At 38.0% G+C, this 23,204-nt stretch overlaps 1 protein-coding gene across 2 annotated transcripts; it reads right to left on the bottom strand.

Moving 5' to 3' along the window:
- Positions 1-26: 26 nt before the first annotated feature.
- LOC121373638 (zinc finger protein 83-like) lies at positions 27-21,912 on the bottom strand. 2 transcript variants are annotated; one of them, XM_041500337.1, is made up of 2 exons: positions 21,808-21,912; positions 27-2,845 (listed from the first exon to the last, which is right to left on the bottom strand). In XM_041500337.1, the coding sequence occupies exon 2, from the start codon at positions 2,760-2,762 to the stop codon at positions 1,599-1,601; it is 1,164 nt and encodes a 387-aa protein (XP_041356271.1). In that variant the 5' UTR covers positions 2,763-2,845; positions 21,808-21,912; the 3' UTR covers positions 27-1,598. The 2 variants fall into 2 exon arrangements, with proteins under 2 accessions (XP_041356271.1, XP_041356272.1); XM_041500338.1 differs by lacking the exon at positions 21,808-21,912 and adding an exon at positions 17,072-18,323.
- Between the last annotated feature and the right edge of the window lie 1,292 nt (positions 21,913-23,204).

The raw sequence follows: 23,204 nt of genomic DNA, 5'->3' as shown, positions 1-23,204 counted from the left end.
TTAAGGACCAAATAGATATTGAGAGAGGAAACCCACTGTCACCACTTCATGGGCTACTCTTTTCAATTAGCAGCAAGGGATCTCTTATATACATCATCCCACAGACAGGGTAGTACATACCACAGCATTTGCTACACCAGTTGTGGAGCACTGGCTGGAATGAGAAATAGGCTTCAAGGAGGAAGTCGCCTAGTATATATGTAAAACATTTTTCTCACCATTACGAATCAACACGTGTTGTCCCAATGTGGAACTACATGTACACATTTTGTGCACATTTCACATATGAAAGATTTCTTTATATTATGAATCAATATATGTTGTTTAAAGGTGCAATTGTAGAAAACATTTTGTGCACATTTCACATTTAAAAAGTTTTTAACCAGTATGAATCACAATATGGTCTTTGAAATAGGAAGTATGAATCAACACGTTGTTTTAAGTTCCAATTGTGAGTAAAACATTTTGTGCACATTTCACATGCAAGGTGTCTCACCATTATGATTCATCATATGCTGTTTCAAGTTGGAATTCTGTGTAACACATTTTGTGCATACTTCAGTTTTGAAAAGTTTCTAACTAGTGTGAATCACCATATTGTCTTTCAAATAGGAACTTGGTGTACGTAAAACATTTTGTGCATACATATATTTCACATTTGAAAAGTTTTTAACCAGTAAGAATCATAATATGGTCTTTGAAATAGGAACTTGGTGTAAAACATTTTATGCATACGGTACTTCAGATTTGAAAAGTTTCTAACCAGTATGAATCACAATATCAGGGGTCACCCGATCGCCCCTGGCGACTGAAAACGACGACGGGCGACTGAAAACCCACAGTAAGGTTGCCCGCCTGGCGACCGATTTAAAAAAAAAAAAAAAATCAATAATTAATAAATAAATAAAAGTACAGCTATGTATAGCCTACTTTACACCATGAAAAAGTGTAGGTCTGCTTTTACATATAAACATATGCCCAATATAAGAATAGGTGTAAGGTAAGTTAAGTGGCATGTAAAATTGGGCACAAATTCATGTCGACAAGATTCGGCCTTGCTTATGTGTACACGTCATAGATCATATCCACTGAACATATTTTAGGTTTTTTTTTAATTATTATTATTTCATTGAGATGGAGTGGGGGGGGAGGAAGGGGTTGTGTCAGTTATACCAGTGCTCAACGTTTGGTGAATGCAAGCATCTTTGTTTGTTGGAAATACCACAAATGTATTGACAGTGACAGTGGGGAGTCACAGTGGCATGTCTGTTATTTATTTAAAGAGTGGGTTGGTTGAGTGCAGGAAAATACTCAAAATAAATGTTTTCTCTTATAATCTGTTGCAATATTGTTTGTTTTTTCAGAAAATATTATTCGGGCAAGTGAAAATAGACCTGGGCAAGTGAAAGTGCTGTCACCACTTGCCCGGATGGCAACTCAACAAAAAAAAGTTAAGCGCAGGCACTGCAATATGGTCTTTGAAATAGGAACTTGGTGTAAAACATTTTGTGCATACATGTATTTCACATTTGAAACGTTTCTAACCAGTATGAATCACCATATTGTCTTTCAAACAGGAACTAGCTGTGTCCAACATTTTATGCAAAGTTCACATTCAATAGGTTCTCACCAGCATGATACAACATATGCCGTTTCAAGCTGGAACTTCGTGTAAATGATTTATTGCACACTTCACACTTGAATGGTTTCTCACCAGTATGAATCAAAATATGTTCTTTCAAGCTGGAACTATAAATAAAACATTCTGCACACATTCCACATTTGAAAAGTTTCTCGCTATTATGATTCAACATATGCCGTTTCAAGCTGGAACTTCGTGCAAAACATTTTGTGCACACTTCACATTTGAAAGGTTTCTCACCAGTATGAATCAAAATATGTTGTTTCAAGCTGGAACTGTAAGTAAAACATTCTGTGCACACTTCACATTGGAAAAGTTTCTTGCCTGCATGAATCAACATATGTTGTTTTAAATGGGAAATGTGCATAAAAGAGCTTGTGCACACTTCACATTTGAAAGGTTTCTCGCCAGTATGAGTCAACATATGTTGTTTCAATTGAGAAAAATATGTAAAACATTTTTTGCATGCTTCACATTTGAAAGGTTTCTCGCCAGTATGAATCAACATATGTTCTTTCAAGTGACAATTGTGTCTAAAAGACTCTGCACACACTTCACATTTGAAAGGAGTTTGACCAGTATGTATCAACATATGTTTTTTCAACCTGTCCTTAAATGTAAAACATTTTGTGCACACTTCACATTTGAAAGGAGCCTCACCAGAATGTATCAACATATGTTTTTTCAAGTTGGAATTAAATGCAAAACATTTTGAGCACACTTCACATTTGAAAGGTTTCTCACCAGTATGAACAAACATATGTTTTTTCAAGTGGGAACAATGCATAAATTGTCTTGTGCACACTTTACATTTGAAAGGTTTTTCGCCAGTATGAGTCAACATATGTTGCCTAAGGCAACACTCTGTGGAGAAACCTTTGCAACATGTGATACATATTTTTTGTCCAGTGTGGATTCGCATGTGCATCTTAATGTTACTTTTTGTTGTGAAATCCTTTAAACACATTCCACACCTAAAAGGTCTTTCACCAGTATGAATACGCATGTGTATGTCCAGAAGAGACTTGGCTTTACAACTCTTTAAGCAGACTTCACATTGAAAAGATGATTTATCAATGAGCGACATGTTGGTTTTCAGATGCAGGTCTTCAGCTGACATTTTCCAGACTCGACTCCACTTTGTGCCCAGTACACATCCGACTTACATCCAAAGTGGTAGTACTCATACGTATACTGCTAGCACTGAAATAGAAAATAAAAAATGAATCAATATAAAAGAAACTAAGAATGGCACATACTATATATAATTTATGTGCTTGCATTAATAAATGAATGGCAAAAGATATAAAAGGCATATTTTATTAATTAATAATACCGTTTTGGATGTTTTATAAAGGCAATTTTAGAATTAATTACGGAAAAAGGCTTGTTTAATCTCACGGCAGCATGGCACTGATTGAGGCAAGATGGTGCTAGACTATATTGAGGCATGGTGTTGCACCATGCTAAAATAAGCTAGGGAAAACACTAAATATAACAGAAACTAAGATGGGCACATACTGGCATTGGTGGCACATATTGACGTCATTCACCGTCAGTTTGACAGCTAGGTGAACACTGGGGTTGGTGACACAGTTTTCACGTCAATAACCTTCAGTTTGACAGGTGAACACTGGGGTTGGTGACACAGTTTTCACGTCAATAACCTTCAGTTTGAGAGGCGAACACTGGGGTTGGCGACACAGTTTTCACGTCAATAACCTTCAGTTTGACAGGTGAACACTGGGGTTGGCGACACAGTTTTCACGTCAATAACCTTCAGTTTGACAGGTGAACACTGGGGTTGGTGACACAGTTTTCACGTCAACAACGTTCAGTTTGAGAGGTGAAAACTGGGGTTGGTGACACAGTTTTCACGTCAATAACCTTCAGTTTGAGAGGCGAACACTGGGGTTGGCGACACAGTTTTCACGTCAATAACCTTCAGTTTGACAGGTGAACACTGGGCTTGGTGACACAGTTTTCACGTCAATAACCTTCAGTTTGACAGGTGAACACTGGGGTTGGTGACACAGCTTTCACGTCAATAACCTTCAGTTTGACAGGTGAACACTGGGGTTGGTGCATGACACAGTTTTCGCGTCAATCACCTTCAGTTTGACAGGCACATACTGGGACTGGTGACAGTTTTCGCGTCAATAACCTTCAGTTTGACAGGTGAACACTGGGCTTGATGACACAGTTTTCACGTCAATAACCTTCAGTTTGACAGGTGAACACTGGGGTTGGTGACACAGCTTTCACGTCAATAACCTTCAGTTTGACAGGTGAACACTGGGGTTGGTGCATGACACAGTTTTCGCGTCAATCACCTTCAGTTTGACAGGCACATACTGGGACTGGTGACAGTTTTCGCGTCAATCACCTTCAGTTTGACAGGTGAACACTGGGGTTGGCGACACAGTTTTCACGTCAACAACGTTCAGTTTGAGAGGTGAACACTGGGGTTGGCGACAGTTTTCACGTCAATAACCTTCAGTTTGACAGGTGAACACTGGGGTTGGTGACAGTTTTCACGTCAATAACCTTCAGTTTCACAGGTGAACACTGGGGTTGGTGACACAGTTTTGGGGTCATTCACCTTCAGTTTGACAGGTGAACACTGGGGTTGGTGACACAGCTTTCACGTCAATAACCTTCAGTTTGACAGGTGAACACTGGGGTTGGTGACACAGCTTTCACGTCAATAACCTTCAGTTTGACAGGTGAACACTGGGGTTGGTGCATGACACAGTTTTCGCGTCAATCACCTTCAGTTTGACAGGCACATACTGGGACTGGTGACAGTTTTCGCGTCAATAACCTTCAGTTTGACAGGGGCACACTGGGATTGGTGATACAGTTTTCACATCAATCACCTTCAGTCTGACAGGTGCACACTGCATTGGTGACACAGTTTTCACTTCAATAACCTTCAGTTTGAGAGGTGAACACTGGGGTTGGTGACACAGTTTTCACTTCAATAACTTTTAGTCTGACAGGTGAACATTGGGGTTGGTGACACAGTTTTCACTTCAATAACTTTTAGTCTGACAGGTGAACACTGGGGTTGGTGACACAGTTTTCACTTCAATAACTTTTAGTCTGACAGGTGAACACTGGGGTTGGTGACACAGTTTTCGGGTCATTCACCTTCAGTTTAACAGGTGAACACTGGGGTTGGTGACACAGTTTTCACGTCAATCACTTTCAGTTTGACAGGTGCATACTGGGGCTGATGACATGGTTTTCGCATCAATAACCTTCAATTTGACAGGTGCACACTGGGCTGGTGACACAGTTTTCGCATCAATAACCTTCAGTTTGACAATACTAGTATCTTTTTTACAGGTGCACACTAAAGTTGGTAATATATAGTTTCCAAATCAATCACATGCAGTATGACATAGGCAGGCATCGAGATAAGCATTGTGTCTGGTAACCCATTTACAGGTTACCACAAAATATAGTCTGGTAACCTATAGGTTTCCACAACTATATGAAAGTTAGAATTGAATTCCTGTTACTACTACGCGGTCGTTCTGAGTTTGTAACGGTGCGCGCAAAGATCGGTACGAGAAACGAAATCCGGAAGTAAATTTATCTAGTGGGCGCTGCTTAAACGCGGATTGCCAAAATTGCTTTGCAATTGCACAAGTGCGCACGAACATCGGTGCAATTTTGTACGAGAAAACAAAATGCGGACATAAATTCATCTAGTGGACGCTGCTTAAACACGGAGTGACTTGCGCGCGAACATCGATGCAATTCCTGACGAGATAATGAAACGCAGAAGTCCTGAATGCATTGCCTGGTTTACGTTTGGAAACGAAACTACGTTGAAATTTTTGTCTTTTCTAACATGTGGTAACCTCCCGGTAACCTGAACGACCGTTCTCGACTTATTTTGATGCCAGCATAGGGCTAGCTCTGCCACACACCAAATTCGCCAATTGCAAAATTTAGGTAAAAATTAATGGCAAATTTTATTTTAATTTGGCGAAATATTTCAAGTAATAATTAATGTTTTGTACGAGCAAGGATGTGACGAGCCATCTAGGACGTGACTTTTTGTCCAGTTCACTTATACAACTAACAAATGATATGTATATCAAATACTACTAATGAAACACTATTAGTTTATGAAATCAATGATATTTACTTGTTTTAAGTGTGTGACCGGCCCTGGTGGCGTCTTGGTTAGGCCATTGGTCTACAGGCTGGTAGGTAATGGGTTCGGATCCCAGTCGAGGCATGGGATATTTAATCCAGATACCGACTACAAACCCTGAATGAGTGCTCCGTAAGGCTCAGTTGGTAGGTGTAAACCACTTGCACTGACCAGTGATCCATAACTGGTTCAACAAAGGCCATGGTTTGTGCTATCCTGCCTGTGGGAAGCGCAAATAAAAGATCCATTGCTGCTAATCGGAAAGAGTAGCCCATGTAGTGGCAACAGCCGGTTTCCTCTTAAAATCTGTGTGGTCCTTAACCATGTGTTGAGTGCGTCGTTAAATAAAACATTTCTTTCTTTCTTGTTTTAAGTGTGTTTATCATAAAAAAAAAGTGCATAAAATCCTAATTAATTGAACTATCATTGTGCCAAAAAATTGTTCTCATACAATATTCATATAATATACTTCTATAACCAGTGACCATACTGTCAACAACATTGTTTATCCTGATGTTGCAAAATCTAGTGATTTGTCTTACCTTTACAACACATGTACAAACTAAAAAGATGGAGTACTATAGTTATAACTTTTTCGTTGGCTGTGGCATCAACTTTTCCATTAAATTAGCTCAACATTGATTAAATTGTACAAATGTAGCTATACATTTCTCATAAATCACATGTCCTGTGTCAGAAAAGCTTCATTTATAGTTCTATCTATGAATATTTACCTCAGTGCACGTCACAATTTGTTTTCCAACTTTATTATTTCAAAATCTTAATTTAATTTTTTGAAGTTTAATTTCTTTTTTCTTTTTTTTAAACATTTTTAACATGCGCTGAGATAGATATCTATAGATGCACTGAATAAGTTTATGGTAGGTCAGACATTTAATTCTGTAGAATTCTTGTTTGCAATTTACCATATATTTTAGAATTAATATACATGTATTATTATATTTGGCTTTTGTTGGTATTTTTATGATATCTGATTTAATTGGAATTCAAAATATGAACCCCAATCGGTACAAAAATTATAGTTTTCTCTGTTGCCGATTCTTGATGGTGAGAACAAAAATATTGAAAATAAAAATAATTTTTTTTATAGGTACATGTGCATTATGTAATAAGTTTTGCCAATTTCTCTATATAGAGAGATTTAATAAATTTTTAATCTTTACTAAATTTAACATGCCATCTTGAATGTCAGTGCGTCCTGGCTCAAAGTTTGAGGTGGTTATTTTAATAATTTAATACAACCAGTCATCATTACACCTTTTATTTATACTTGGAACATTGAGAAGAAGGAGAATTAAAAAGGATTTTTATTTTTGAAAAATAGTTTTTAAATAAAATTAACTTTTATATAATCTGCCATTATATATTTTGAAAAATAATTTAATTTATTATATACATAGCAATGAAATATATAGATCTACGGAAACCATAAAAGTCATATCCGGTGAAAAGTCATATTTTCACTGTATTTTAGCTACAGTGAAAATATAGAAGTCGTATTTACTTTTTTGTAAAAGTGTATGATTAAATTATCTCCCTTTGTCTCAGTTCTTTGTATTTAAATTTGATGATTACCAATGCATCTGCCACAGGGCCAGACCAAATCAGCTACACGCTGCTAAAACATATGCCAGATGTAACCCTTGAGGTCGTGTTGTCGCTCTATAACAGGATCTGGGAGGAGGGTCGCATGCCCGCAGCGTGGAAGCACGCGGAGTGCTTTAGCCTCCCAAAGGCGGGCAAAGATCACTCACTCCCGGGTAGTTATAGGCCAATAACACTCACTTCGCACTTATGCAAAACCTTAGAAACCATCATCAATAAGCGACTAAATAACTACCTCCTAGAGAATAAACTAATCACTAACGTACAAAGCGGATTCAGAACTAAACACTCAACAATTGACCAAATAGTTCGACTACAAAATAGCATAAATGACGCCTTCCGCAAATCCAATAAAGTACTAGCAATTTTTATAGATATTGAAAAAGCATTCGATATGGTATGGCGACAGGGACTCCTCAGCAAACTAAGAAATAACGGCATTAAGGGCAATATGTTTAACTTCATAAATAACTTCATTCACAACCGATCAATATCTGTTAGAGTAAACGGACACTATTCCCAAAAAACAGAAATAATAAACGGTATCCCACAAGGTTCAGTCCTATCACCAACCTTGTTCAACATCTTTATTAATGATATAACCAAAGCGCTCAACGCCAAGAGTAAAACTAAATCAACCACCCCCCTAAACACAGCCCTCTTCGCCGACGACTGCGCCATTTGGCGCACAGGCAGAGTAACTAAACAATTATTTAGCCTCATGCAGAACGACATGAATAAACTCAATAAATGGGCCCAGGACTGGGGCATAAAACTATCAGAAACTAAAACAGTCTGCATGCTGTTCCATAAGGTCAACTCATCCGATAATCACCAAATAACCTCTAATAACAAACCAATCCCAAGGGTCAAAACCTTTAAATTCCTAGGAGTAACATTCGACTCAAAACTAACCTTTAGCGACCATATAAATAACGTAATCAAACAGTCTAAAAACACGCTAAACTTACTACGGGCAATCTCAGGCACCAGTTGGGGAGCGCAAACGGAAGCAATGCTTTTGGTCTACAAAGCATGTATCCTCTCCAGGATAGACTACGGAGCCCAAGCCTACAGCTGCGCCGACCCCAAACTGCTACAAAAATTAGATATCATACAAAATCAAGCCTTACGAACAATAGCCAAAGTCCCACGTAATACCAGCGGCCAAAGTCTCGAGGTAGAATTTAACATCATGCCACTTAAATTTCGACGTAACCTACAACATCTAAAATACCACCTAAAAATTCACTCGCTTAAATTAGACCACCCAGTTCAAGAACTTACCCCTATAATTGCTAAACCAGGGCTAGAATTTAATAAAAATAAAAAACTTAACGACTCATTTGCCACTAGGGCCAGTAAACTTGAAATAGAAGTCGGAATTGATAACACACCAGTAGCTCTATATAACATTAATCAACCTATGGAATGCCACACTCCATACCTTATTAAAAAAGCCACTGACGAAACACCGTTTCCGCCATTCAAAAAAGTCCTGTTTGAAGCAGCAGCCAATGAAAATTACCCAGAACACGTCCACGTCTACACAGATGGATCAAAAAACCCGGACAATGGCAGGGTTGGCTTTGCAGTGGCAGAAGAAAAAATATCTAAACACTCTAAAATAGTTAAATACGCCAGGCTGTCAGACAACTTATCAGTCTACACAGCAGAACTGACAGCCATCTACGAAGCACTAATCTGGATTAAAAGTAAACAATACCCTAAAAGCGTCATTTTCTCTGATAGCCTTAGCTCAATCCAATCGCTACAAACTAATAAATCTACTAGGCCTGACATCTTAGCAGCCATCCACAAAGTACTTAACGAGCTAAACCAACTTAAATTAACAGTAGTCTTCGAATGGGTCCCAGCCCACGTAGGAATAATTGGTAACGAAGTAGCCGACTATGGAGCAAAAACAGCACTTGCAATTACCAGCACAATTACCAACCTACCCTTAGGAATAACAGAGCTCATGTCAAAAGCAAAAAAACACTACCTAAACCAATGGCAAGCTAGCTGGGACCTAACTAAAAATACATGGCACTATAACATCAAGCCCTTAGTTAACTCCATAAGACCTAAACACAAAAACACGTATGTAGATAAGCTAATCACTAAACTACGCCTAGGACAATCGTCAAAACTAAACAGCTGCTCCTTTACTAAATTAAACCCAGAATGTGATTGTGGCACCCGGGAAGATATGAAACACTATCTCCTGGATTGCACGCTACATACCACCCAGAGACAACTAATGTTAAAATCAATCACCGATAACCATAATAAACATATAACGCCTAACTTTCTACTAAACCCGGATAAATGCCTAAAGCATAAAACTTTCAAAGCAGTTTATCGATTCGTCCAGTCCAGTCCACCAGAGTTATAAATAAATAAAATAATCTTCAAAACTAACCACCTGTACACCCCTACACAAGAGTTGTAATTAAAAAAAGAAAAAAAAAAAGAAAAAAAAAAAAGAAAAAAAAGAAAAAAAAAAAGAAAAAAAAAAAGAAAAAAAACCCGACCCTCTAAAACCAAAACATTATACTAAACTGTTAACTAAACTATACATAAAGAATGTTCAAAACCACCCGCCTGTAAGCCCTTATGTACGAGCTGCTACCACTTACAACTAGGAAACGATGCACTCTACTATAGGTGGTCAAAGGTGGGGAGGTAGCGAATATATCAATACAACAGGTTACTAACTATGCTTCTATAAACAACTTGGTAAAATCATGCATACCATTCCGTAGGTGACCACAATAATACAGCTGAACAAGAAAGTAACCAGCCACCCCAAACCTATGTACCAATCAGGATAGGACTACTAGTTTTCAACTTCTCTCTTTTCAGCCGCCATGGGTCCAAGCCAGCCAGCCACAAAACCTACCTATATATATATCGCACATTATGTATTTGCACCATGCACTTAGTAATGAATAACACTAGCAGACGCGGTAAGTCAACTAGGGTACTGAAAGACAACCAGAGAACAGAATATAGAAGACCGGCCAAGTAAGATCAATATAGTTAATGGCGCTAGCCACAAACAAAGTAATATACAGTTACCAATAGATAGATAGCGATAATTACTTGAATTACGGGGGAGGGAAACCAAATCAAACAAAATCACTTTTACCTAGCACGCCAAAAAAGGACGACTGTGATGTATGTGACTATTCATTACTAACCAACTAACTCTCTCTTCTCTCTCTCTTTCATTGTATGTTAAATAATATGCTAGGCACTAGGCTTTTTTAACCAATACACACACTACAAGGGCGTGCCCTTCAAATTAGATAACCAGAATAGACTAATCCCCCCCCAAGCCACTGTGTTAATCAACCAACACAGAGGCATGGGGGGGAAGGGTGGTCATGATGACCGTTGGATACACTAGAATAGGGACGTAAGACAATAGGTACAACCTAAACACCAAACTAGGACTACACACAGACAGCATGCTCACCGCAAACAGCACACAGGATGCATTGACTAATGATAACAATGCATCCGCCCAAACACTAAAATGGCCAGCACGTGCTCAAATAAGGAACCGGACAAAAGAAACCGGTTCCGAGTACACAATTGCAAACACCCGGGGAGGCTGAACAAAAGAATACCGGCCGCCCCCACCCCAATAAACCAAAATACTCGCTGCTGGAATGTACTTGGTGTCACTGAGGAGCAAACTGAAGACCAAATCAACACCTGCGCTTCTACCACCCCGGAACAACTGCCTTGCCTACCAGTGTCTACACAATTGCACGAGTCTCCTCTGGGCTGTCATGCCACGACCTGAGTAGGTCAGGTCCTTCTAAGGACCCCATGGACAGCCTAGGGAGACAACCAGCATCATGAAGGTCTAGAAATAACGAGCTACTCTCGAACCACTAACGAGTTACACTCGAATTCCAAAATCTATACTAGCTCATTTTACCATTCGACCGACCGTTCAAAATTGCGCCTAATCACTCAACAAAACTGCGCACCTTTTCTCTTTTGATAAATCGCTCCACTCAAAATTCCATAGCACCCAAAACCCATCCGCCTGCTACTGATTCAATCGGACTGCTGGTGCTCCCTTGCACCTGCCAGTGCAGACGGTCCCTTCTCCTCCCCCCCCCCACCTTTCCTGTCTTGGACAGAGAGGCCGGCCAAGGCCGGCAACTGTGCCCACGACAGGCGTGCGCTACAACAGCTTGCTCTGAACGTGCACGTAAAACCCTTTGACCTTGACCTTGAATGCATCTAATCGTATTTGAAAAATAAAAAATGTAATTTAAACAACTGTACCTATAAAAAAAGGGATACTAAGTGCAATAAAGATAAAATATTTAAAACAAATTGAATACGAAGCTAAATAATGATGACACAATGTAGTGTCATCGAGTGTAAGCTATGTAAGAATTTAACGGCATTCAACTCGTTTTGTTTTTGTGGGAGTTTTTAGAGGATCGCTTTGTCAGGTATGTTTGCACCGCAGTATTGTTAAATAAATGTTAATAAAGATAAATTTTAATCAAATTTCTTTTTAAAAGTCTATGGTAAAGTAAATTTTCTGGCAAAGTTCCATAGGAAGAAATATATCATGCCGTTACGTGTTTTCAATAGGATAAGTGAAAGATATTACCAAAAAGCTAAAGTTATTGTAAAAAATTAGGAAATATGTATAATTATAGACCATTTCATGTTGTTTTTTCGAATACGATTTTTATGTCAACTTGTGATGTGTGAAAACCATATTTTCACTCATTGCTTCGCAATTCGTCTCATTTTTATATTTACACTTTTACACTATTATAAAGCAAATAAAGAGCAAAATATCATGCTACCCCCCCCCCCCACCCCCAATTTCCTACGCTAGTGATATTACAATGCGTTTAATTAAAGACTATTTACTACCGACGAAACTAACAAAAAGCACCAACACGCACACACAGACACACACATAAAAAACATTTTCCCTTCCGAACATGCCTCATCTATAATTGAAATATTACGGCAATTTTTGGAATTCGGAAACAAAAACCGGAAAGTTCTGATTGTGTTTGCAGTAAATATCTGGATTTATCGAGACCAAACGAAACTGTGATACTTCTAACTTTGTCAATCTGTCATGGCAAATTTTGATGACATACATGTACATCTACAGTTTGTATGTTTAACTGGTTTTATTGGCAAAATAATTTGACTGTCTGCATCATGAATCTGGGTCACAACTGCCCAGTATTACTCGCCCGGAAGACTATAGCGCCATTTAAATTGTACTCGCAACCAGGGATTTCTACTCGCCTGGGGCGAGCGTTAGCTTCTATCCCTGTCACTTAAACTTAATACCAACGACGACAATCAATTAAGTGACCGTTGAAATAATCTCTGTAGTACTGGCTAATTCCAGTGTTATTTTTACATGCAAACATGCGCTCACGTTAGTGTGAGATAAAACTACAAGATAGATTTTGATTTTGTCCTAGAATAATATAAGCTAATTAAATATGATAAATTTATACCATAGTTCATTGAAGAACAATTGTCAAAAAGTAAGTTTACTATATAAATAATGATGGCTTATCCAGTCCATTCTGGACAATAAGCTGACGACCTCCAGATTTAAAAAAATACATAATGCAATGTCTGCAATACATTTTGAGCTCTATTTTCAGAAAGATCTGACCCAAAATCACAGAAGTTGAGTCTGGCACTGTCAAAATAGGCCCGTAGCATGGTGGACATCATTGGGGGGCCCCAATTGAGTTATTTGCAGGGTCTGGGGCCATGATTCAAAGTTTATTTGCCCGCTACTTAACTCTCACTGTTAATCTAGATACAACTTTTACTTTTACATTCAGACGAATGTAAGGGGTCTGAATGTAAGGGTTATCAGAAAAAATAATAATAATAAAAAAAAAATTAATGTGCCCCCCCACCCCAGATTCAGTTTCAGTGGGTTCTTTTTTTAGCTGGTACTATACTCACCAGACACTAAAATTGATGGTCGCCCAAAGGACTACCTTTGTAAAATTCTTAGTCGCCCTTAGCGAATAAAGGTTGCCACGGGTGACTACTATTTTTTCAACCTTATAGACAGGAAAGCAGATACACAGCCTTTGACCAGTTGTAGTGCACTGGTTGGAACGAGACAAAAACAATCAGGTGAATGGATTCACCGAGGAGGTTAGATCCTGTGATGCAAACACCTCAAGTGAGCACTCAACCGACTGATCTAAATCCTGCCCCTTTTAATCTGATATGTATAGGCCTACACATTTCAGGACGTTAATTAGTGGCACTCCACACATTTTAATTTACGGTTACATGGCGTCAGACATATGGTTAAGGATCACACAGATATTGAGATAGGAAACCCGCTGTTGCCACTTCATGGGCTACTCTTTTCGATTAGCAGCAAGGAATCTTTTATATGCACCATCCCACAGACAGGGTGGTACATACATGTACCACGTTAGTGGCAGATTTAGATGATGGAATTCATGTAAATATCTTGGCAGGAAGGAAGAAAATGTTTTATTTAAAGGCATACTGTCACGGATTTAAGCACCTTATTTCTCTAAAAATGGATAATAAATAAAAATTACATTAATTGTTGGAAAACAAATCTAGCTATCGCATCACCTTAACTGAACCATGATGGAGTGAAATCCATGTCATCCCTCTCGGCAATTTTACTTTTTGAATTATGGACCATTGCCATAATTCAATTATTTTTACAAAATATCATTAATAAATGGAGTATGGAGGTTATGAAGTACATTTAGGGACAAATCAAATTATTTTTGTTCAGGTAATACTTTGTTAGACCATTAAATAGGTCAGTGATCTGTTACAATATGCTTTTAACGATGCACTCAACACATTTTGTTTATGGTTATATGGCGTCGGACATATGGTTAAGGGACCACACAGATATTGAGAGAGGAAACCCACTGTCGCCACTTCATGGGCTACTCCTTTCGATTAACAGCAAGGGATTAACAGCAAGGGATCTTTTATATGCACCATCCCATAGAATGATAGACAGGATAGCACATACCACAGCCTTTGATATACCAGTTGTGGTGCACTGGCTAGAGTAAATATCTAGTAGTCGGGGTTTGCTTTTACGAGTACATAAAAAACGATTTTAAATTATTATTAAATGAAACATTAAATATGGAACCAAGCATATAAATACATGTACAAAGAATTATAAATCAAATTACCTAAAATATTCATTATTTATTGAAACAATTTATTATTGACATTTAAAAAAAATATCTTTGTAATTAAATTATATTTTTAGTTCATTTCTATTAATTAATAAATGTTATTTTATTAACTTTAATTTATTTTGTATCTTTTTTTTTAAATTTAATTATATTAACTTTAATTCATTTGTAGTTTTATGAGTTTTTTATTTATTTATTATGGAATGAGAAATGACTTCACCGATCCTTTTCCACATATACAGGGCTAGCTGTTCCGAGTTTTATTCCCTCCAATAAGGGTAGATAACAATAACCACGTATTTTAAAGGTCCAGGCTCATCAAAAACTTAATTCACTATTGTTTGGTATCTACATTTGTGTACATGTGTTCCTGGTTTTCTGTCGATCTATCATTTCATATTTCCTTGGTTATTATTTTTATTTGCTTCTTCTTATTATTCTTCCTCTTACTAATTATATTAATCTCTAATACTAACGTTACTAATAAGGGAATGTCAGGAACGTTACGTTGTGCATGTTATAAAGTATGGTATGAGACCAGTCTATTTTATATTGTGGTTGAAAATTACTCGGGGGTTGTCGGTAGGTTACGGGCTTCGTTATTATCTGGCCAGTCGGGTTTAAGGGTATGAAAGTCCGTGCAGATCGGACCGAGGCATTATCCTTTACATGGTTTTGGGGTTTGAAACAAGTAAGTTGTGTTTTGTTTTGTAGGATGTTTTTTTTATTGAATTTGTGCTTGCTTCCAAATCATTAGAACGTATTTAAATATTATTATGGGTGGGGAAGAGATTAATTAACTAAATGGTTGTATTTGAACGGCTAAAGGAAATTCCTTTCCCAACAATGACGCTAGCACATTTTGAGTGGGTTGGGAGTTTATCCGTCTAGGGCAGCGTGTCAAGGAATCTGCTTTCCGAATTAGCAAAACGGAGCTAACGAAAAGGGTGCCATTAGACTATAATAGGAAGTAGGATCGGGATTTGACTTGATGAAGAAACGCTTTCCGAATTAGCAAAACGGAGCTAACGAAAAGGGTGCCATTAGACTATAATAGGAAGTAGGATTCGGGGTTTGACTTGTTGAAGAAACGCTTTCCGAATTAGCAAAACGGAGCTAACGAAAAGGGTGCCATTAGACTATAATAGGAAGTAGGATTCGGGGTTTGACTTTTTGAAGAAACGCTTTCCGAATTAGCAAAACGGAGCTAACGAAAAGGGTGCCATTAGACTATAATAGGAAGTAGGATTAGGGGTTTGACTTGTTGAAGAAAACACTTTCCGAATTAGCAAAACGGAGCTAACAAAAAGGGTGCCGTTAGACTATAATAGGGAGTTGTTTTTCCGTGTGTTGAGAAGAGCTAGCGGATATCTCAATCTCATTTAGTATGGGTGAACGTTGTTGTGATTAACCTCCTGTGTCAATTAAAAGGGAACTTAGATTTATTTGTAAATAACTATTAAAATTTAATGTCAACTGTCTTCGTATTGTGAAATATATATTACACACAATTTTTTTTTAATTTTACCCAGTTTTTTTAAATATATATTTGCAATAAAAAGTCGCATTTTTTCCCCATCGCTTGCCAAAATGCCTCTTGATTCCAAGAGCTAAGTCACATGACCCCATGACGCACTAACCGGCATAATGTGAAAGCGTGATTCGCAGACTTTTAGACATTATACTGAGAAGGTGGAACAAACATTTTTAAAAAGCGGAAATTTTATTCTATTGAATTGAATTGTGTGAATGAAATATTCTTTTAGAGATAGTTTTCAAATGTAAAATATGGTGAACCATTGTTTAGTGTTTGGATGTATCAAAGCTGCAGGGTTTTTTTACTTTAGACCCAACAAACAGGGTTTACATGGAAATGGTTCTTAAATCGAACCCGTGCGTAATGGAAAGGACCAACACGATGGGATAGTATCTGTAGTGACAGCTACATCACTGGGGATTATGACAATTATTTAACGTGGTCAATAACTTTCTTTTCTTTTTTTTCTTTTTTTTCTTACATATCCGTTCCAAGCCTGTATCCCCACCGGCACATGTTCTACGACTGTAAATGAAACCACAACGAGCACCAGCTAAACTGGAGCTCTGAAGGGTAAGATGAGGGGGAAAGGGGGGGGGGGGAGAGAGAGAGGGGAGGGTATCAGAGCAAATATAATGGTACAGCTCAAGGCTGTCAGACACTTCTTTCAAATTCAACTGAGGACATTTTCAGATACAACAAATGTAACCCACAAAAGTGCCTCTTTGAAAAGTGGTACGGCCATGCACTGCCCCTGCAGTGGTGTAGGTAGGGAGCACATGGGAACACTCCCCCCCCCCCCCCATCAAACTTTTTTTTTAATATATTAAATTTTATAAAATCATACATACACATGTATATACATAGTTTGGGTTGTCCCCGTCCCCAGTCCAGTGGAGGGTACCAAGCCTAGAACGATAAAAAATATGGGGCCAGTATTTCATAATTAAATCCAAACTTTTTGTGTGTGTGAATATCCAAACCGGCATTATGTATAAACAGGCAGTTTTAAAGTCCTGTTCAGCTACCGTTAATTTATAAATTAGGAAAAAAACAGTCGATACCGGATGCAAATTCAAGAACAAAAGAACAGTTCATGAAGTAATTAGCTCAGTCTACACCAGCGCGCGATCTTACCTCTACTGTCTACACCGACATGCGATCATACCTCTACTGTCTACACCGACATGTGATTATACCTCTACTGTCTACACCGGCATGTGATCATACCTCTACTGTCTACACCGGCATGCGATCATACCTCTACTGTCTACACCGACATGTGATCATACCTCTACTGTCTACACTGACATGCGATTATACCTCTACTGTCTACACCGACATGTGATCATACCTCTACTGTCTACACCGGCATGTGATCATACCTCTACTGTCTACACCGGCATGCGATCATACCTCTACTGTCTACACCGACATGCGATCATACCTCTACTGTCTACACCAACGTGATCATACCTCTACTGTCTACACCGACATGTGATCATACCTCTACTGTCTACACCGGCATGTGATCATACCTCTACTGTCTACACCGGCATGTGATCATACCTCTACTGTCTACACCAACATGCGATTATACCTCTACGGTCTACACCGGCATGTGATCATACCTATACTGTCTACACCAACACGCCATTATACATCTACTGTCTACACCGACATGTGATCATACCTCTACTGTCTACACCAACACGCCATTATACCTCTACTGTCTACACCGGTATGCGATCATACCTCTACTGTCTACACCGGCATGCGATCATACCTCTACTGTCTACACCGGCATGCGATCATACCTCTACTGTCTACACCGATGCGCGATCTTACCTCTACTGTCTACACCGGCATGCGATCATACCTCTACTGTCTGCCAGGGGCCAGTCACCTTTTAAACAATGATGGTAGTTCCCCAGTAATTAGGACACCACAGAAAGTGTTGTGAAATAATCGCGCCTCTTTGAAGGCTTAAACCGGCGCCATCGATAACAACACCTGTAGTAACAGGTGTGGGTAGCAGGATAAATCGGATTATTATTTGTATATATTCATACCTGCACTGTATGAAACCGATCTGTCTAAAACAATAAATTCAGACCCCTGTTTCGTGTGATGTTAATAAAATAATATACTCAACAACAAAAGTTTAGCAAATATCATTTATTGCATCTAAATTTGTCATGTTTGAATAAATTTAAAAGAAAACCAGGTCCTCCTGTTGTGTTAAGGCAAAGGTTGATGAGTTTATGTTGTTTGTAAATGGAAAACATTTCAGATGTGAATACTAATTAATAAAAATAGGTTAATTTATAAATGTTATGCCATTTCTTTTAATATTAGCTAAACTTTCATTGTTGAGTATATTATTTATTCTGCTTGTTGTTTTAAATGCGTTCTGATTTGAACACATATTTTTATTACAGTTTTTAAAAATGTTAACATCCCACTTTCAAAAGTCGGGATTTATACTTGTGTCCTGCTTCTCACAGGTAGGTAACTACAGGGCTACAAATGAAAAAAAAAATCTACATGCACCAGGTGCATGCTGAAAAAAAAGTTACATGCACCATTAAAATTCTGCATGCACCAAAAATAAGGTAAATCCTGTTAACAATGAGGAAAATACTATTTTAATTACCTTGATTACAGTGTTGATATTTTTTTTATACGAAGCTATTCGGAATTATTCGGCAATACCTATATTTATGTATTAACAGTACCGGATTGTTATACAACTGCGTTTATTACTGATTCTTGATCAAATTTGAAAATTTCACCCAACGTAAACGCCTTACAGAAATCTATAATAGGCCTATTACAAAAACGTATGCATATTTGTGTTTTGTATTAAGCAAGTTATCAACTTTTTTAACTCGATAAGATCTGTTTGTATGATATAAATTAGCCTACGGAATTCAACGAGAAGTTGCGATTGAAATAATCACTTGCTGACTTCGAGTCAACTACACGAGTAATACACCTGCACGTTCGCAATCATCTGATCAAGTGCCCATATCTGAGGTCGAAAATGTTCAAGGCAGTTACGGTACTTTGTATTGATCACAGATCTGTTGGAGTTCAATTTGTCAGTGACGACAACAACTGTGTTATGCACGTGGATACCCCAAAGTCGGTCTCGAGCACCTTCCCTAATACCGTTCACGGATATAACCGAGATATTGCCGGTAATTTTCGCAAATATATTTCACGGAAATGACCGAAAGGGCGCCATTGTTGTAAGTAGGATTATGAGATACAAAATGGATGTGCCCATAAGATAAAAGTTATCTTTTTCATGTGGTGAACAGATTACGAAATGCATACGCAAAATTCAACAACTTGAGTCTGAATCTGGTAGACAAAACAGGATACTAGTATACGCAATACACAGTACTTGAAAAATATTAGCATGCACCGTGTGCACCCAGTTTTAAAAGTTACATGCACACGCAAAAATCAGCATGCACCAGTGCATGTACTAACACTGCATTTCGAGCCCTGTAACTAGGATAACATGCTCATATACCACTTCCTCACCAATCAAGGTACCATTAGAGTAGATGTACAAATGTGATAAGATCAAAATGTCCAAACTAGCAACCATTGAGAATCAGCTGTTTTTCGAAAAATCATTCTCTGCTGTTGGCATGTTGACCAGCTAGTAACAGAATGAGTGGACTCCGTAGGATGGTAGTCACAGGTCTGATGCGGTCAAATCGACTAAGCAGTGGATTTTTTTCCCCAAGTGTTTTACAAAAAGTCACTTTATTAATAATTGGGATGGTATTTTTTTTTTTTTAATACTGTAATGTTTATGTATTTTTTTAATATATAATGTGTATTACTAATTTGCCATAAGCATGGACCTTTAAAGAAAACCCACACATTCGGACCTTTTTCCTTTACAGTGCTGTCTGGCGTATTGGCGCACCTAAGCATTCAAAGACCATTTTCTGTGTGAATACTTTGAAATACTTAATAAAATGTGTCAGACTCACCAACGAAGCAGGGCATAATCTGATAGTACACTACAAATTGTTTTTTGTCTGTAGTAAATAAATATTTTTAAATTGTCCATAAATGTAGACGCCCCCTTGTATCCAAAATGAGTTGCACGTCCGGTGATTCGGCGAAGTAGATGTGGATCGGTGACCCCGCTATTAATAAACTGCCCATGACCTCAGTTTGTAGTGCATAAAGGCTATACTATTGTCCCAGGATTATTTTAGTACTCGTTTTGTCGTTAAAAATATTACTATGAAAATTAACGATCACACATGACCCATCTCATGATCAGTTTTAGAATTGTTTTCTTGAGTGGCACAGTACTACAGATGCATACATGTTCATTGTCATGCATGCATGACTAAGATCGATGCCTACGTATAAAAAAAATTCTTGGGTAGATTGTGCACACATGTGGATCTTATTCAGCTTTTATTATTATTATTATTTTGGTAACAACAGGGCTTCTAGAATTTTTACAAAATCCACTAGCCTTGGGATCAGAGATTTTTAAAAGTTACAAGCCACAATTAAAAATTCACTAGCCCTACTTTATTTAATAAATTTTACTAATAGTAATAACTGGATATGTTACCTAAAAAGAGAGATAGCGATTAAAAACACTCAAATTGAGGGGGGAGGGGTAGGATATTCATATTGACCAAATAGACTTAAGTGCAGCATTTAACAAATTGTTTTTCATTAGACGTCGGGCATGGCAATAGTAGTTATTTACTAGCTCAACCTTGAATATCACTAGCCATGGGAGTGGGGCTACCATAATCTAGAAGCCCTGTAACAATGTGAAAATTACGAACTGGAACAGTGGAATGACTGTCAATTAAGGTGTAAAACTTTTGTTTTGTTTGCATTTGTCTTGTGTATTCCTTTTCATTTTAAATAAAAATAACCGAAAAAAGAAATATTATACTGTTTACTGTAATTTTTTAAAATGCAGGAAAAGGTGTTTTTTAGACTGGTTTTAACATTCTTAATATCAATATGGCTGACCTACTTCGCGTTTATATACACGAAAGGAGGTGAATGATTTATTTTAAAATTATGATATAGGCCTAATTATTGATAATTCTAAAAAAATTATTAATTGTACCCTTAACAATAAATATGTTGATACTTGATTAAAAATTGAAAACTGAATTGAACTTTAATTCGTTAAAAACACCGACAATATGGACAACTTCTTAAGCATACTTGGGCAAAATACCAAGTGCGCCGAATCGCCGGACTCGCCGATACACCGGACACGATTGTAATTCAAAGTGAATATCGTTTCGAATTAAGTATTTCTTGGTCTATAGATCACACTACACTATTAGGGTGGGAAAACGTCATGGTTGTCGTTATTTTGACCTCAATTTCGTTCCGAGCAAAACTGCTCGGAACGGCCATACGACTGCTGCAGGCGTAATGTCTTCGCCAGATTAACCTTGACATGTGCTTGCAGTCAAGGTTAATCTTGAATTAAGCCTGAATGTAACGTTGTGTATAAAATGACAAAAACACAATTGCATTCATATCGTCATTAGTTTTTCAGGTTACTCACCTGATACTGGATCGTTGTTTTGACTTTATAATCGCACAATACAACAAAATGTACTAATAAATTGAATTCACAAACAGAAAAATAATCTGTGTCGGACAAAGAAAGCGGAAATAGACACACTAATCTGAACCGTTGTTCGGACCATACTTAATGCGGACAGCTATTATCGTGTGTGTGTTTGTGTGTGTGTGTGTGTGTGTGTGTGGGGGGGGGGGGTTACACCAATCTGATTAAAATTAGCTCTACAGCTTAGCTGTAAGATCACCTTAAGTGCATAGCTATTGTATGTACTAAGGTGATCTTAGTACTAAGATCGCTTCGTGGAACGGGGCCCTGGTCTACAACAGGTAATACTACAGTAATTAAAGCCGCACGCGCTAGTTCCATCCAGTGAAAATAGATTATAATTTTGGTTAATCTACAAACCTGTAGATCACGTTTTTATCAAATGATGTGAAAAAACAGGTTTTATATCGATAAATACCATGGGAATCCCCATGTCCCTTGAAATAATTTTGAAAGTTAGTATTCTGATGTTACCGGTAGATGTCGCTCGAAGCACAACAATGCCTACGTCACGACAAATTTCACAGAGTGCGCACAGACTTCGGGTGTGTTCCTTTCATCTCTTCTGAACCTGTTCCAACTGTTCTGTCCTGGTTGTATCCCATCTCCAGATATCGTAAGACTTAGAAAAATTATTGGTTTTAAGGGTTTGTAACGTTTTGTATTGAGATACTTACTTGTCTGAACTTTATTGTTAATGAAAATGTTCACGAACTGTGAAGAAAAATCTCACAAATGAACAACAAGCAAACGACAACAAATCGGATGTTGATTGCGCGAACCGTGCACGAGAAAACAAACCGAACCAAAATGATAACGGCCACTTCACAGGCTACTCTTTTCGATTAGCAGCAAGGGATTTTTTATATGCACCATCCCACAGACAGGGTAGTACATACCACGGCCTTTGATATACCAGTCGTGGCGCACTGGCTGGAACAAGAAATAGCCCAATGGGCCCACCGACAGGGATCGATCCCAGACCGACCGCTCATCGAGCGAGCGCTTTACCATTGGGCTACATCCGAGCGATTATTTTAGAAATCATTGATTTTAACTGCCGTATTTTAACCGGACGCGTGCGAGGTGACAAATTTAATCGTCGCGCCGTGCGCGTGCGGTTAGTATAGGCCTGCTGTTATTGAAATCAATAATTTGTAAAATAATCGCTCACGTCGCTCGCCTCCGGTTAGGATACAGCTTAAGACTATATATCTTAACTACTAAATATTTGTCATTCTGCAGCCATTGATTAATAAATCAATATGCTCTAGTGGTTTCGTTAAACAAAACAAACCTTGCTATCGATGTTAGGGGCGGGACGTAGCCTA

Source organism: Gigantopelta aegis, chromosome 5 (genome assembly GCF_016097555.1).
Source record: "Gigantopelta aegis isolate Gae_Host chromosome 5, Gae_host_genome, whole genome shotgun sequence".
NCBI classification, from domain to species: domain Eukaryota; kingdom Metazoa; phylum Mollusca; class Gastropoda; order Neomphalida; family Peltospiridae; genus Gigantopelta; species Gigantopelta aegis.
Note: the sequence above shows the minus strand (reverse complement) of the source record. Positions and strands in the feature narration are given on the sequence as shown.

Coding starts and splice junctions, on each gene's coding strand:
- LOC121373638 (XM_041500337.1), bottom strand. CDS start 2,762: ATGTCAGCTGAAGACCTGCATCTGAAAACCAACATGTCGCTCATTGAT.